The sequence below is a fragment of the Tiliqua scincoides genome, chromosome 2 (assembly GCF_035046505.1).
Source record: "Tiliqua scincoides isolate rTilSci1 chromosome 2, rTilSci1.hap2, whole genome shotgun sequence".
In the NCBI taxonomy this organism is placed as follows: Eukaryota; Metazoa; Chordata; class Lepidosauria; order Squamata; family Scincidae; genus Tiliqua; species Tiliqua scincoides.
The window spans coordinates 64,957,947-64,974,604 of record NC_089822.1 but is presented as its reverse complement, the minus strand read 5'-3'; the positions used below and the strand labels follow the sequence as shown (position 1 = coordinate 64,974,604).

Below are 16,658 nucleotides of genomic sequence, written 5' to 3'. Positions count from 1 at the left end.
AAGGTAACTCCAATTCAACTAGCTTTTACTCTTTTTGCAGGCAATCCTCAAAAGATGTTATGTCTGCTCAAAATATATTTGAAACTCCTTAAAAAGTAACCCAGCTATTAGGGAATTGCAGTGTTTTTTGTTTTTAAAAAAATTCCTGGAATCTAGAGCAGGCGGCCCTCGAGGCCTCTCAATGCGGCCCTCAGGGAGTCCCTAGTCTCCAATGAGCCTCTGGCCCGCTGGAGATTTGTTGAAGCCCACACTGGTCCAATGCAACTTCTCTCAGTGTGAGGGCGACTGTTTGACCTCTCATGTGAGCTGTGGGATGAGAGCTCCCTCCACTGCTTGCTCTTTCACATCTGTGATGCAGCAGTGGCAGTGAAGGAAAGGCTGGCCTTGCTTTGTGCAAGGCCTTTTATAGGCCTTGAGCTATTGCAAGACCTTCATTCATTCATATAAGTTCATCTTCAATATATTCATTTATGTAAACTTATGTAAATTTATTCAAATTTTAAATGTAAATTAATTCTATTTTTCCCCCCGGCCCCCGACACAGTGTCAGAGAGCTGATGTGGCCCTCCTGCCAAAAACTTTGGACACCCCTGATCTAGAGGGAGCACTAATGGAAAAAGGAGTAACTGTCAGTTCAATCGCAGGCATGCCTACTCAAAAATTAGCCCCACTGAGTTCAATGGCCCACACTCCCAGAAAAGGGTATAACTACAAGCTTGTCCCCTAAGGTTGAAACCCTCAATTCACTACAGCAGCATTTCTAAAACTGAGGGTTGGGACCTACTACATGAGTTGTGAGTCAAGTGGATAGTGTAGCACCTAGCTCAAGCGCTGCTGAAAATACAGAGCTAAAAATACAGGGTACAAAGCTGCTGGGCAGGTGGACTCCTGGTGGGAGGAAGGGATGGTACTTTCCCCTGAATAGGTGGGAAGATGGGACACTGAAAAGGGATGAGGGCTGTGTGGCTGGAGAAGGATTCAAGTTTGCATTCTGCTTTGAATTCATAGAAACATAGAGTTGGAAGAGACCTAATAGGTCATCTAGTCCAACTCCCTACTGGTAGCAGGAAGTCCTCCTAGACCTAGAGCATCTCCAACAGCCTCTGCTTGAAGATCTCCAGTGAGGAAGAGTCCACCACTTCCCTCAGCAATCTGTTCCACTCATGAAACTTCCTTATCATCAGAAATTTTTCCTGATACCCAATCAGAATCTCTCAGTCTGTACCCGTTGGATCTAGTTTTACTTTCAGAGGCAGTTGAGAACAAATTTGCCCCTTCTTCCATATGACACTCTTCAGATATTTAAAGAGAGCAATCATATCCTCTCTCAACCATCTCTTATCCAGGCTGAACATACTAAATTCCCTCAACCTTTCTTCATCGCATTTGTTCTCCAGTCCTCTGATCACCCTTATCGCTGCCCTCTGAACACGCTCTGGTTTGCTTGCATCTTTCTTAAAGTGAGGTGCCCAGAATTGGACACAGTTCTCCAGGTGAGGTCTAACCAATGCAAAGTGGAACCACAATTTCTCGCGACTTGGAAGCTATGATTCTACTATCATAGGCTAAAACTGAATTCGCCTTCTTTGCAGCTGCATCACACTGCTGACTCATGTTCATCTTGTGATCCACTACAACTCTAAGATCCCTCTCACATGCTGTGCTGCTAAGCCAGGTATCTACCATTTAATACCTGCATCTTTGGTTATTTTTGCCTAAGTGCAGAACCTTGCATTTGTTGCTGTTGAACTTCTTCATATTCATTTCAGCCCAGTATTCCATTTTATCTAGGTCTTCCTGAAGGCTTCTACTGAGTTCTATTGTATTTGCTACTCTTCCCAGTGTGGTGTCATCCACAAATTTGATTAGGCCTCCGTGTATCCCTTCATCCAAGTCATTGATGAAGATGTTAAAGAGAACCAGGCCCAAGACAGAGCCCTGGAGCACCCCACTTGAAACTGTCTTCCAGGCTGATGTGAAGTCATTCACAAACACCCTTTGTGTACGGCTGTCCAACCAGTTGCAAATCCATCTAACAATTGTATCATCTAGCCCATATTTTACCTACTTGCTGATTAGGATGCCAAATGCTTTACTGAAGTCAAGACAGATCACATCTACAGCATTCCCACTGTCCTGTAAGCTAGTAACCCAATTGAAAAAGAAGATGAGATTTGTCTGGCAAGACTTATTCAAATCCATGTTGGTTCCGACATTTCTGAGCTGAAATGTTTGAATTCTGAGCTATGCAAAATAATAGCACAAGTGCACAGTGCAATGGGACCTCTGGATGATCTTCAATTTAGGTTTGAAGCCTAAACTGATGATGTCACTTCTGGCCATGATATCACTTCCAGGTTAATGACATTATTCTTGGTGGGTCCCAACTGGCATTCTAAAGAGTGGGTCCCAGTGCTAAAAAGTTTGAGAACCACTGCACTACAGAGTCATTTCCCACTGGACAAAATAGAACTCAATGCTGAATAAAATTCTCAGAACTGACTTTCAGTCAAATTTTTCAATGACTGGGAGAGTAATTCAGTTCTTACTTCAAAGCAGATGCACATAACATCTTTGCTTACACCAGGGGTCTCCAAACCCTGGCCCGGGGGCCAAATGCAGCCCGAACAAGGCTGGAACAATGCTCTGGTTTTTTTCCGCCCCCCAACAATGTGCCAGATATTTGATGCAGCCCTCTGGCCAAAATGTTTGGAGACCCCTGGCTTACACCAAAGCAGAATTACAGTACATAATACAAGTGTCCCCTCCATATCCACATATCCTTTATCCATGGTTCTCCGAATGCCGGTGTCTTCCTTTACAGTGGTGCCATGCAATCATGTCTCTTTGTAGCCTGTTATAGAAAACTAGAAGAGGAACATGAGAAGCAGTCAGCCAGACTACTAGAGGAGGAAGAAAGCTTTAATGCTAGCAGGAAGCTTCCTGCTAGTGTTCTCTTACAGCCCAATCCTCTGCCCTGGGGCTGCCACAAGCAGCACCAAAATGGCCACGCTGAATCCTATGGGCCCAGGCAGCCACCGGAGTCGCCTCTGGGCAAGGGAAAGTTTGTTCCCTTACCCCGAGTAACACTGCTGTGGCCCCAATGGGTCTCCTCAGAGCTGTACCAGTTATTTTACTGGTACAAGGAGGCTACTGTAGGGTGTATAGGATTTGGTGGCAGAGTCTGCCACTGTCTCCGCCCTCCTCTTGGGCCCAATCCACCCCCTGGCCCACTCTCCTCGGCCCAGTTCTGTCCCCTCTCCACCCCACCCTCTGCTCTCCCCCCCTAAAAACCTCAGTGCTAGCTGGTGGCGCAACTTACCACAAGCCACACACCCACAACATGGTGCTAAGACCCAGTGTCAGCTGGTGGGGGCTTCAGCACCAGCTCAGTGTCCTTATCACCTGCACAGAAGTGCCACACAACACTTTTGTGACAGCAATTGTCCAGGCAGCACGTGGCCGCTGGTGCTACCCGGGTATAGGATCAGGCTCTTAGACTCCCTCCTCTAGCATTCCAGCTGACCGCTTCTCACATTCCTCTTCTAGCGTTCTACAACAGGCTGCTAAGAGACATAAATACTTGGTACCACAGTTAGTATAGGGTTCCCTTTTATCCACAGTATTCGTGGGGGACGTGGAAAATATTCCCCTGTGGATACTGGGGGCACCTGTACATACACATGCATAATATATTGTAGAACCACAAGAATGTTTACAGAACATTCTTATGTAGAATGTGTTGTTTTTTAAGGAACACAGTCTTGGTTATGGTCTCAGTTCTAACCATTTTATGCCAATGCAGCTGCTGCCCCATTAATACAACACTATTAAAGCTAGCAAAATGGCAGGGCTTTACAGAAATCCAGACCCTGTGCTAAAAAGACTCTAGTATCTAGGATCAAGTTGTATGTATTTGCAAAGCAGAAAGAGTGTACTGTTTAATCACAGAGGAAAATGCAGTAAATAAATCATTTGTCAAAAGCGAACAGAAATCACAAAGAAACAGAAAGCTTTTCCTTTTCTATTCAGCAGCCCTCTTTGATAGCCTCGCTGCATTGAGAATAAATATTCAGGCTCCTAGAACCCTATTACTGAAATATAATTAAGAAAAAGAAAATATTACTTGAAGTCTAATACATGCAGTGTCCAAATGGCAAATTTGTTGTCTTGGCTATATCTTTTTTCAGTACCTTAACACTGTGTAGTTTAAGCTTTCCTTAAGTTTCAAAAGCCATACAGAGTTAAATGTTAGGTTAATTTCAGTACTTACGACTTCTAAAGCTTTGCAAATTTTGAATATTCTACGTCTTAAGAAAAGATACTGTTAATGCTTCACTTCCAACTTTTCATGTCCTTTTTCCATTTCCTCTGAGACCATTAATGAGCCACCTAGGACCAATATAGTATACAGTGGTACCTCGCAAGACGAAATTAATTCGTTCCATGAGTCATTTCGTATTGCGAAATTTTCGTCTTGCGAAGTGCGATTTAAAACAAACCAAAAAAATGCAAAAAAAATCGTCTTGCAAAGCACGGCCATAGAAAAATTCGTTTTGCGAGTCACCAAAAAAATCACAGAACGCCTTTGTCTTGCGAGTTTTTCATTGCGTGAGGCATTCGTCTTGCGAGGCATCACTGTGCATGGAGAAACTGATTGGTAACTTTGGGGACATAATGAAAAGTTGAAGTGAAGCATTAACAGTATCTTTTCTTAAGTAGTAGAATATTCAAAATGAATCAGACCACAAATTCAGTATCAGTTGTCAATGCTGACTGGCAGAGGCTCTCCCCTAAAGCTTAAACTACACAGTGCTAAAGCACTGAAAAAAAAGATATAGCCAAGACAACAAATTTACCATCTTATTTCATTACCAAGATCACAAAATAAACTCAGATTGATTTTGAGCTGAAATATATGATTAGGCATCTAATATTTGAGAATGTGAACAGACCACATTCAGAATATTTGTTCTAGCTCAGAAGGTGTCCAAACCCTGGCCCAGGGGTCATCTGCGCCTTCGGGGACCCCCAATCCGGCCTGTGGGGAGTCCCCAGTCTCCAATTACAACTCTTCCAATGACAAAGACATAGAAAACCTTTTGTTTCAAGAGCTGAGAGTAAATTTGAGCAAACTGAATCTAACCTTAGTTGCAGCCTTGCCTCCACTAGCCTGCAATCCAATTCTATCTGGATCACAAATCAGATTTCTATTGCAAGAGACTATGGCTACATCAGCAGGAGTAGCCTTAACTATACTGTGTCACATAACAAGCCACACCCATAAGAGCATGCAGTGCAATTGCACCATGCAGCGAGAGCAGGGAGGACACTGCATGATGGCACAGCACCATATATCAGTATGTGTTGATTCAGGCAGCCCTAATATTTTGCAACTCAGTTTCCAGTTCTGAAATAGTTCTTGGACTGCACAACCACCAGGCTATTTAGTAGCCTATGAACCCTCACAGATTGGAAGAAATGCTTCCACTCCTGTGACTGCAATTTCAGGGTGGAAACTAATAGATATGCTACCCTGACAACCTGAATATTTCAATTCAAAGTCAGGCAACATGTAATGAACATAGGTTCAGCACTGAAATATTCCAGTGAACTGTTTGGTCATCAAGAGACTGATGACTTTACCTTTCTCCACAAATTGGGTAAGAAACGATAAAGTATAGCAGAGGATGATTTTTTTTAAAAGGAACTGTGCTTAAATTACCCACAACTCCTTGCTGAAATAAGCTAGTCACAAAAATGTGCATTCAGATGTGCAGCTATATTTAAAATCTATCATCACACAATTGTACATGACTCCAACTGGAACTGTTTAAAAAGTTTCACTTAACCAAATGGTAGCTCAAACTATGTAAATGGATTTATACAGTTTATGGTAAACCACCTTACTATAACATTTAATATTTAAAGTACCATTTTAACATTTCTTGTTTACTAGTGCTTTTCAATGAGTAGAAACTCATTAGCTACAAATGGCAGAAGAGAAAATGCACAAATGTTCATAATTTCAAGATATGAGAGAGCCCAATTATTAAGGGGGTCAGAAAAATTGCTTCCAGGAGCCACATCCAGCCCACTGGCCTTATGTTTCACAACCCTGCTCTAAAAGACAAGGAAAGTATTCAATGGCACATAAAAACTAAAAAACTGGAAGAACAGATCTGCCCCACAACTGAGCTCTCATGACTTCTCACAAGTACCCCTGATCTAACTATTCTCTATCTCTGTCAAACCTTGATCATCAGTGCAAATTCCAAAACTGTTTGTAGTAGCAGCTGCACATTGTGGTTGGAAGGCAGACACTTACAAACGGGGAATGAGGCAAGCCATTCCCAAGGAAATGCAAAAACTAGGGTACATGCCAGGATAGAGGAGACAACAAGCTGGCTTCCAACATCACCAACTTCAGCTTGTAAGACTTAGGTTTATGAAAACAAAAGTAATAGTAACAACACCCTGCATTTATGATCTTAATTCTTCAAGCAGAACTAGTTTCAGATTAAATAGTTACTACAAAGTTCTGAATGTACTACTATACATTCTGGATGTCTTCCAAATGGAAGACTGTCCTTTTACATTTGTGTATTTTTAGACTGATGCCTTTAAATTCATTTCTTGGTACTGTGCACAATGTTTTGTTGTTGTTTTTTATTGTTTTATTGTTTTTATAAACTTTTTTAACAATAAAAAGGTATAGCAGTAATCTTTAAGTTTACTTTACAAAAATAAAGCAATTATTCAGCTAACAGTTGATAAAGTTCTATTACAGCACGAATCCAGTTGATTTCTAATTTATTATTTTGTACGTGTTAGTGTTGACAGAATGGCAGAAAGCTGAAACCTTTCAAGCCCTCTGAAAAAAACTTTTGCAAGCAAAGCTAGAGCATAAAATGACACTGCCAAGAATCTCTTATCAAGAAAAGATACACACAGTAAATAACACTAGAAGCAACAAAGGGACCTATACTCTTCTTAGATGTCAAATAGCTAGAAGTTGTTTACTGTGTTGTTTTAACCCAGGGGTGCCCAAACCCCGGCCCTGGGGCCACATGCAGCCCTCGAGGCCTCCCAATGCGGCCCTCAGGGAGCCCCCAGTTTCCAATGAGCCTCTGGCCCTCCAGCAATTTGTTGGAGCCTGCACTGGCCCTATGCAACTGCTCTCTGTGTAAGGGTGACTGTTTGACCTCTTGTGTGAGCTGTGGGATGAGGGCTTCCTCCACTGCTTGCTGTTTCACATCTGCGATGCAGTAGCAGAAGCAAAGGAAAGGCCAGCCTTGCTTTCTGCAAGGCCTTTTATAGGCCTTGAGCTATTGCAAGACCTTCATGCATTCATATGTTCATCTTTTAATATATTTATGCAAACTTACGTAAATTTATTTAAATTTTAAATGTAAATTAATTCTTTTTTTCGCCTGCCCCCCCCCCACACTATGTCAGAGAGATGATGTGGCCCTCCTCCCAAGAACTTTGGACACCTGTTTTAACCCATTTCTGCCCAGCCCACATGTTTGATCCCTGTTGCATATATGCAATGTTGGGCAGAAATGGCTTTAATACAGTGTTTCTCAAACTGTGGGTCAGGACCCACTATATGGGTTTCGAGCCAATTTCAGGTTCATTAATTTCAATAATTTATTTTTGATATATTAGACTTGATGCTACCATATGTGACAGCATTTGGGAAAATGTTACAGATCTATACTTTTAACAGGTCACTCTGTATATGCTTTTAACTATGATAGTAAATGGGATGTACTGCTAGGTAAGTGTGGGTAGGATTGCAACCTAGGATTATTAAAAATTTCCCTGCTTGATGAATTCATTTCCCATGGGTTCTGACAGATTCTCATTCTAAAAAGTGGGACCTGGTGCTACAAGTTTGAGAACCACTGGCTTAATATAACTAAACACCCAAAAATCAATGGGCCACCACGGCCACTTATAGTACAGGCAGCAAGAAGCGTTCATCATATTATCACAATCCTGGAAACAGTTCGCACTTTATCATCTTTTTAAAATAGAAATAGCTGTTGATAGAATTTCAAATGGTTCTACAGCTTTGCCATTGTTTCCCTTCTTATATCCTTTGAAATTTATTATTTGCTACACTCCTACAGGGCAGACCTTAGGCCACAATCCAAGACACAGTTGCCAAGGAGTAAACCCCATTGACTATAATGGGACTTACTTCTGAGTAGAAATGCCTAGGATTGGGCTCTCAAGTTGCAATCCTATCTGCAGTTTCCTGGGAGTAAGCCCCATTGACTATAACGGGACTTACTTCTGAGTAGACCTGCCGAGGGTTGGGCTGTGAGGCTACAATCCTATCCAGCCTTCCGTGGGAGCAAGCCCCATTGGCTATAATAGGGCTTACTTGTGAGTAGACCTGCCTGGGATGAGACTCTCACTCACTTGTGCTCCCTCGGCGCTGAAAGTCTCTCTTCGCAGCGCCTTCGCCCCAAGCGTCTCAGCCCCGGACCTGTGTGCGCCTTCTCAGTTCCCAGTGCGCCCGTGTCAGCGCACCCACCTGCGAGAACGAGGGCGGCGGCGAACCCCGCAGAGCCTTCCGCGCCCCTCCCCCATCCACCCCGCCCGGCCTCTCCTCTCCTCACCTGGCGGATGCTGCTGCTCTCCGGCACGGCGAACTCCTCCTTCTCCTTGGGGGTCTTCACCGTGATCTTGATGATGCGCGGCTCGGGGGCGGCGGCGGCGGCCTGCGCGGGGCTCTCGCCGGGGCTCTGGGGCCCGGGGGGGCTCTCGCCACTCTCAGACATGGCGCGCGCAGGGAGGCGACGGGCGCTGAGGGGAGGGGAGTCCGCGCACTCGCCCGGCCGGCTGGCTGGGCGCGTGGAGGGGAATGCTGAGTAACGCCGGCGCGCGCTCCCTCCTCCCTCCGCGCCGCGACGCCAGGCACCTTCTCCCACTCCGAGGAGTTCAACGCAAACAGCCCGGCTCAGCCGAGGGCGCGCTCTGATGACGTCACCGAGTGGGGAAGTTACTAGAAAAGGGGAACCGTCTTTTCGGGCCGGCGCTGGACGCTCAGAGAGAGAGAGAGAGAGAGAGGGGCGAAACCAGGAGCGGCGCGCGTGCGCAGTACAGCGAACGCGCCGCGCAGGGCTCATGCGCAACACTGCTGAGTCGCCACGCGCACGCGCCATCATAATAGGAGGGTTGGAACGCTGGGTCCGGCCAAGTTCCTTCCGCTCGCGCGTGCGCAGACCACCTTGGCTGGTCCCCGGTAGCGGTGACGCAGATCTTCCGGCTGCGCTCTGCTCTGCGCAGGCTGAGGTGCTGCTTCCCTCGCCGAGAAGTCGCCCCATTGACTGTAATGGGGCTGACTTCGGAGTAGGCATGCATAGGGTTGGGCTGTGAGGCTGCCACCCTGGCCACACTTTCCTGGGAGTAAGCCCCATTGACTAGAATGGGCCTTACTTCTGAGTAGACCTGCCTAGGGTTGGGCTGTGAGGCTGCCACCCTTTCCTGGGAGTAAGCCTCATTGACTAGAATGGGCCTTACTTCTGAGTAGACCTGCCTAGGCTTGGGCTCTTAGGTCCCAATCCTATCCAACTTTCCAGCGCCAGTGCATCTGCAGTGCAGCCCTGAGGTTTGGGACCAAACATTCCCCTGCCTTGAGGAGGCCTCTGTAAGGATCCTGCATCACTGCAGGATGCAGCACATGCTCCATTGGCATGGCTACATCAGCGCTGGGAAGTTGGATAGGATTGGAACTTCAATCAATTGGGGGCAACTCAGAGCTACTGGTTCAGAAATAGGCACTATGAAAGTGAAGTTTTTTTTACAGCTTTTTTGACTTGCATAGTACCTATTTCTGAACCAGTAGCTTTGATTTTCCTTAAAGTTTAAGGGGCTGCAATCCTATGTGCACAGTGATTTCATGAATAAATCTTAATATATGGGTTGGGCTGCTTGGAATTATTACAAATTCTTATTAGGGCAACCAAAACTTTAGAAACTGCCCCACCCCCCAAGGATCAAACCAAAAAGTCAATTACAAATAGCTTACTTATAGTATACTATTATATGATTTCCTAACATTCAGGGCAAAACTTGCATCTTTCCTTATACATTGATGTAATACCCAATTGGTATTGTGTGCTGAAATCTAGACAAATACATACTTTTGGGAAATGCCGTTGAAATGCGTTGTAAGGAAATCCTCTTTAGAATTAGGATGTTTGCATACTTGAAGAGTACGATCTACTAATTGTAACGCTAGGAGCTAATAGCATGGAGCCAAGGGGAGTACATGTCACCAGCAAACTGACAACAAGACTGGGTAGGGATGTCTGGTCAAGAAGTTGGTCTCTGGAGCAGGAGGCTTAGATTTCAGTGCAACATAGCTTTTTGCTCTTATAACTGGCTTTTGCATAGATGAGGCCCATAACTATTTCAAGTCCCATGAAATAACAGCTATCGCAATACTAGTAGGAGTAGGACAGATGCATCTCACCCTGGTTTTTTTACTCAGTAAGCCTCTGCACCAGAGCAACTGATGTTTTTGCCACTTTTATTGCTCTTGTTTTTAATAACGCTGTGCTCTGTTTTTATATTTATATATTGCTAATAATGTCTGCTGCTCTTTGTTTTATGTATTTTTTTTCCTTCTGTTATGTATACTTTGTTAACCACCTTGAAGACCCACAGTAGTGGGGGAAAAGTGGGATAAAATTATGAATTAAGTGCTTGTTCTTACTCTGCTTTTGAAAAATAGTGGTTGCCTAGCTGTTGATTTTCACTGCTATAGCACTTTATTTAGGATACTGAAAGCAGGGAGCAGGCAAGAAAATTCAAACCTCTGGCCAAGGGGACAAACTGAGGCCTGGACCTACAAGTTCCACATATAACTTTCTTAACTACTGGGCTATAGAAGCTACTATGATGGAGGTATTTGTCATCTCTTTCTGGCAACCTACTTGTCCATTGCGCAAAGAGGACGGCAAAAGAATTGTTACACAACATCTCACTGTGCTTATTGCTGTCTTCCATAATGGCTGATAGGGAGCATAACCTTCAGACTTTGCAAATAGTGAGTGGTGACACTTTAATTTTAGTTAACACATTTTAGGCTTCTTGTCCATGTTGAAAATAGTTGCCAGGAACACTCTGGAAGTGGCTGCCATTTGTTTGTTAGCTCTGTACACATTATGTTGCAATTGGGCTTTTAACTTAGCTAATGTAAGAGGTGAAGGTTTCCAGCTAAGCTTCTAATGACAGAAGGACCTGCATAATGGCAACTTGTCTTCCTGTACAACCTTTAGTTGCAATTTGAACAGAAATAACTTTTAAATAAACATGGCTAGGATCAGGGTACTGTTTTTAATTTTAAAATACAATGGTTTATAAATGCAAGAAAATAACTCATTTTAAATGAAATTTATGCTGTAGCTGATTGATGCAGCAGACATAAAACCCCAAAGATGCATACAGTATCAATGATTGATGGGAGAATAGTGCTCATTTCCAGACACTTGCACTACAGTGGGCCCTCCTTAATCCATGGATGCCAAGCCCATGCCATAGAGGGCCTCCAGAATGCAACCAGAAGCCATTTCTGGTTCATGCTGGCAACTTCTGGTCATGTCCAGAGGTTTTCCGAGGCACACAGCCTTCCCACTGGACGTGACCAGACATTGCCAGTGTGAACTGGAAATGGCTTCTGGTTGCATCCAGGAGATTGGCATGACCTCTGGAGGGCTGGGCAGTTGCCAGGTGACCAATTGCAGCAGTGCGCCAGCCCCCCCCCCTTGGGTTCCAGGATCTGCTGATTTCGGTATTCACAGGGGTCCTGGAACAAATTCCCTGCTGATACAGAGGGCCCACTGTATAAGAAATTTTGTTTATACCTGGGACCAAAAGGTGAACATGGAAGGGGCTGTATACAGAAGCTGAACCCTTCAGATCTCACCTTCTGCAGAAATTTCTGTTGCAGAACTCATGCTGAGGCTCTCCTCAGTTTGCAGTGGAATTCATGGATTCACTCCTAGAGTTGCACTGTGCAAACTTTTAACAAGCTTCTGCCTTGAGTGAAAGGACAATTGTGCTCACAAAAAGGGTATTTATTAGCAGAAAGGGTCAGTTGTGCTCTGCAAAGTCTTAGCATAGGCACTTTCAGTTCACTGAAGTGATTATCAGTTTATCTGTGCAACAGGGTCACCAAGAAACTATGGTAGCAGTTTCTACTTAGACTCCTTTGGTATGCAGAAGTAGATATATTTTTAAAAGGGGGACACACCCCAAAACTGCCAGATGAAACTGAACATGCTCAATGGCTCTTAAAGTCCAGCAGATCAAATCAACAGAACATGGGGGGGGGGGGAGAAGGACTTGGCCTGTCTGAACCAATTGGGCATTAGGATTGGAGGGGGCAGAGATACAGTGTTCATTGCAGGTTCTCCTTATCTCGCACTGCTTTGTCTATCACTTATGCTCCCTTCTTATACTGTACTGTAATGGCTTATCCAGACTAAACATTAACCATTGACTAAGGAAAAAGTAGAGAATGGAAAGGCTACAATGAAGATGAAGCAGTCACAGAGGTATGGTACAGTCTAGCAATTACTAGTTTCATCTGACTTAAGAGTAAACACATTAAAGTTAGAAACATCAAGTTTACAAATGACAAAGTTATACAAATGACAAAAGTTTTATTGACCAATGAAAAACTAAATGTAGAATTAGAACAAACAAGTTTTGAGCATCACTGTAATATTAGTTTCCAGCTTCTCTTCTTTACACTAAAAATGCAAGAGCATTCAGAAAGTTAGTCAATTAACTTCATGTTGCCCAACCTCAAAAAAACTGCATAGTTAAGCAGTAGTACAAATATACATTTTTGCAAAACCCCTGAAGCTTCCATCGTTTTATTTTTAATTCAAAAGCGATCATCTGCACTGGTCAGACTCTGAATTTCTTTTCCCTTTTCTTCCACCCTGTAAAAAAAAGGGAGAAATATAAAAAAAAATACACAGCACAACATTCTTCAAACCCTTGCTTATAAGAGAAACTGAAAGTGTCAACATGACCTGCTTTTGCCTATCAGAAAAATCCAATGGGAAAGAGGAGTGGTTTCTATCTCTTCCAGCAGGGCATTTGCAGGAAGGGAAGGGGAGAGAATCACTTTTCCCTTCACAAAGTTCTCACCAGAGGAAAGGCAGGATGTTTCTCTCATGATCAGAACTTTTTCTATGAATGCAAGGGCATGCCAGATGTGAGAGTGGACGAGTACTGACTTTTGGCAAGATGGTAAGTGAATATATGGAACCTTGGATTTGACACTAGGGAACATGTACATCATTCTCAGATCCTTAACTACAGTACAACCAGGTTATATACAATATATGCACAAGTTCACAAGTTCAAAAGAATAGTGATATGCACAAGGATGGGAATAAATTAAAGGTGAAATCCTAGACATACTTAGAAATAAGCTTCATAGAATTTGATGGATCTTTGCATAAATATGTTTAGAACTGTACTGCAAGACTAGTAATTTTTATTTTTTTTTTAAATGATTTGACAACCAATTGTAGGAAACAATACAAAACAAACTGATATGGTGATAGAGGAATGGTACAGATCACAAATCAGAGAACAGAACGTTGAAATATCAGTAGGCAGAAAGGCAAGGAGTAATGGAAAAACAAGTTTTATCATTCATCCCAACTTCCACCATTGATAACGCCTTCCACTTGTTAAAGGGCTCCTTGCACAAGTGGAGGGAGCTCCCAGCAGAAGCACTAATTAAGATGCTATCTTAAGCCTGTACAGTTCTAGTACACAAACCCAAAGATCATACAAGCATGTACTGAACAATTTAAATCCAAGCTGTGAAATGGAAATTCTGTTCTTCAAGTGGAAGAGTCTGCAAAAGATCTTCCAAGGTTGGGAAGACAGGCATCGGTTTTCAATAGGGGGGGGGGGAATGCTTCTCTCCTCAATTTCCCAGATAGATGTTATAATTTAAGAAGAACATGCTAGAACATGTCAAGGAAAATATCAGCACACCAGAAAACAAAGGTAATACCTCAACAAGAAACTACTGCAAGCTTGCAGAAAAATGTAGTTATAAGAAGGCTATAAGATTTTGGATGGATGGACACAGAAGAGATGAGCGACTGTAATCTTCCCCCCCTTCCCACTTACAACACCTAGTTCATCTAGCTGATAAAATATTTTAAATGCAAGTAATGAAGAGTTAGCAAAGTGGAAAAAAAGCAGGCCAAGCTGTGCTCCTCCCTTTGAAACGAACCAAAATTCACAGATAACAGAATTTCTGGTTCTCCCTTCAAGGAAACAAGTACTGCTTGCTTGGAAATGTCTAAAAGCAGTACATCCCAGGACAGGAAATAAAAGCCGACAATCCTTCAAGCTGCTGACTTCTTTACAGCTGTTAACCCCTATGGACGATGCTTCATTCAGAGACTGCTTCTTGAGAAATGAAAAAAAAATTGTGAATTTGCAACCAAGTAGCCAAATGGCAGATTTCCTTTACAAGAACTCATCCTCAGAAAAGTGTAGTAGTAGCTGCAACCCTAACTGAACAGGCCAGGAGCTTTGAAGATTCTTCTTAATCTTCTGAGCTTTGAAGATTATTAGAATGTAAGTTAGGAGGTCTTGAAAACCCTACCTGTGGCACTTTGGAGACAAGAAGTAGTGTCAGTAAGTCCCATCTATCTAAAATTTTAAGGCTTCACAGAAATCTAAGCTATGCCATTCCATCTCCAAGAGAGATGAGGGACACAGGCAGAAAAAATGAGCTCCTGAGCCTGTGGAAAGTGGTGTTAGAGATTAAAGAAGGGCCTAGACAGAAATAATTTTGTCTTGATGGAAGACACATAGCTTCTTACTAATGAGACAGAGTTCCCAACTCTGAAACCTGGCATACTGAGAACTGCAACCAGAAATGCAGTTTTAATGAACAGAGTCATTACTGAGGAAGCCCCAAAATGTCAAAAGGACAGCCTGGTCAGATACTTGAGGACTACATTGAATTTTCATGAAGATATTCTATGAACTGTAAAAGCGTTGATTAGCTTGGCAGCTTTCAGGAACCTCTGGATGGGATATGTGCCCACAAAATCTGAACCCAGACAGATGATAATGTTGGCTAAGCCAACAGATGCCTGCAAAGTAAGATCACTGCAAGACAGGTTGAAAGGCTTTCCAAAGGAATTTTAGACCTAGTGATTCCAAAGGAATTTTAGGCCCAGTGATTTTCCTGTCAAAGTTTGGTAACCTTACCTTCCTCTCTACACCACCTCAAAGCTCACTATGTACATACTCTATTGGCTGACAGTAATCTATACAAGAGTGTCACTTGATCTCCATTATGATCTTAGAGCTATTAAAAATAATTTCCAGCCTCTGGTTGGCAACCTTCAGTCTCGAAAGACTATGGTATAAGTCTTTCACTTATGGTATAAGTCTTTCACTTATGGTATAAGTCTAAGCCTACACCATGGCTTCCTCATGAGGAAGCTGCTTGAACCATTCACTAATGAGGCTATACTATGTCTCCAAAACTAGACGTGATAGGGCAAAATGGATGCCATTTTTGGAATCAGCAACCCAAATTCATATCAAACCACCATAAAGTTCGGGGAAAACTTTTCTGACCCTCAATTTTGTAGGCCTATGTAACAGGTACAGATGTGTCCCTGTATCTGCAGGGGTTCAAGTTGGGAACCCCCCGTGGATACTTGAATCCGTGGATATGGGGTGCACCCCTTGCCCTCCAGAGAATCTTCCGAGCCCCAGGGAGGCTGCATGCATCCACCGGCAGCCTCTGTGAGGTTCCAAATGTCAATTAGAAGTGAAAAAGTCACTTCTGGTTTTTTTGCCAAACTGGAAGATACATTTTTATGCCTGTAAAAGGCATTATGATGGCCAGGGAAGCATTTCCCCCCCCCCAATTCCCCTCACCCTCCCCACATCCACTGTTAACTGAAACTGCAGATACAGGATCCCTGGATACCAGCCTTCCCCATAGTCTCCCTTTGTTGTGTGAACACCATCAGACCAAAGAGGGGAGCTTTCTCCCTCTTCCATGGAGCCAGGAATGAACCAGCTGATAGGCTCATGTTCCTGCCAGTCCTCCTCCCAAGGAAAAAAAATGTAGAGATCAAATAGCAGGATGACTATCAATCCAGTTGGATGATAAGACTCCAAACAAGCCAGAAGCTCTTTTTCTCTCTCTGGCAGGCCCTCAATTAACCCTGACATCTCATATTTAACTTTACCAAAATTAACTATACCTCTCACTACATCTGTCTCACTTGCTCATGCATGAACATGTGCATGTTCTTGGATGAACCCAAAGGAATGTCTGCTTTCATTAATAAAAATAAGGAGCATAATCCATTACTGTAGGTGTACAGCTATGTTCATAAGAAGGAATCAGCCTTGGGCTCAGTAGAATCATCTTCAATTGGGCTCTTCGTTCATCCATGCGTGGCTCTTGGTACCTTTTAACTTGCAAACTTTGCCAACTATGGGCCCAATCCTGAGCAGTGTGCACCGGCTCACTGAATGTGCACTGTTGAAAACATAAGGCAAGTTTTCGAGCCCTTATCGCAGGCCCAGCACCGAAGTTAGCCCAGTGCAGGCCTGCGCTGGGC

At 43.5% G+C, this 16,658-nt stretch overlaps 2 protein-coding genes across 7 annotated transcripts in view; both read right to left on the bottom strand.

The window, feature by feature from the left end:
- Nucleotides 1–9,072, bottom strand: part of UBQLN1 (ubiquilin 1) — a 31,175-nt gene extending 22,103 nt beyond the window's left edge. Inside the window, exon 1 of the mRNA XM_066613758.1 lies at nt 8,634–9,072. Within this exon, the coding sequence (XP_066469855.1) occupies nt 8,634–8,795 (162 nt within the window). The 5' untranslated portion in view covers nt 8,796–9,072. The remainder of the gene's footprint in view (nt 1–8,633) is intronic.
- A 3,594-nt stretch (nt 9,073–12,666) lies between these two features.
- The window catches only part of GKAP1 (G kinase anchoring protein 1), a 29,862-nt gene continuing 25,870 nt past the window's right edge, over nt 12,667–16,658 (bottom strand). For all 6 annotated transcript variants that reach the window (XM_066617401.1, XM_066617402.1, XM_066617398.1 and 3 more), the window contains one exon: nt 12,667–12,971. In XM_066617401.1, coding sequence (XP_066473498.1) covers nt 12,924–12,971 — 48 coding nt within the window. In that variant the 3' untranslated portion in view covers nt 12,667–12,923. The remainder of the gene's footprint in view (nt 12,972–16,658) is intronic.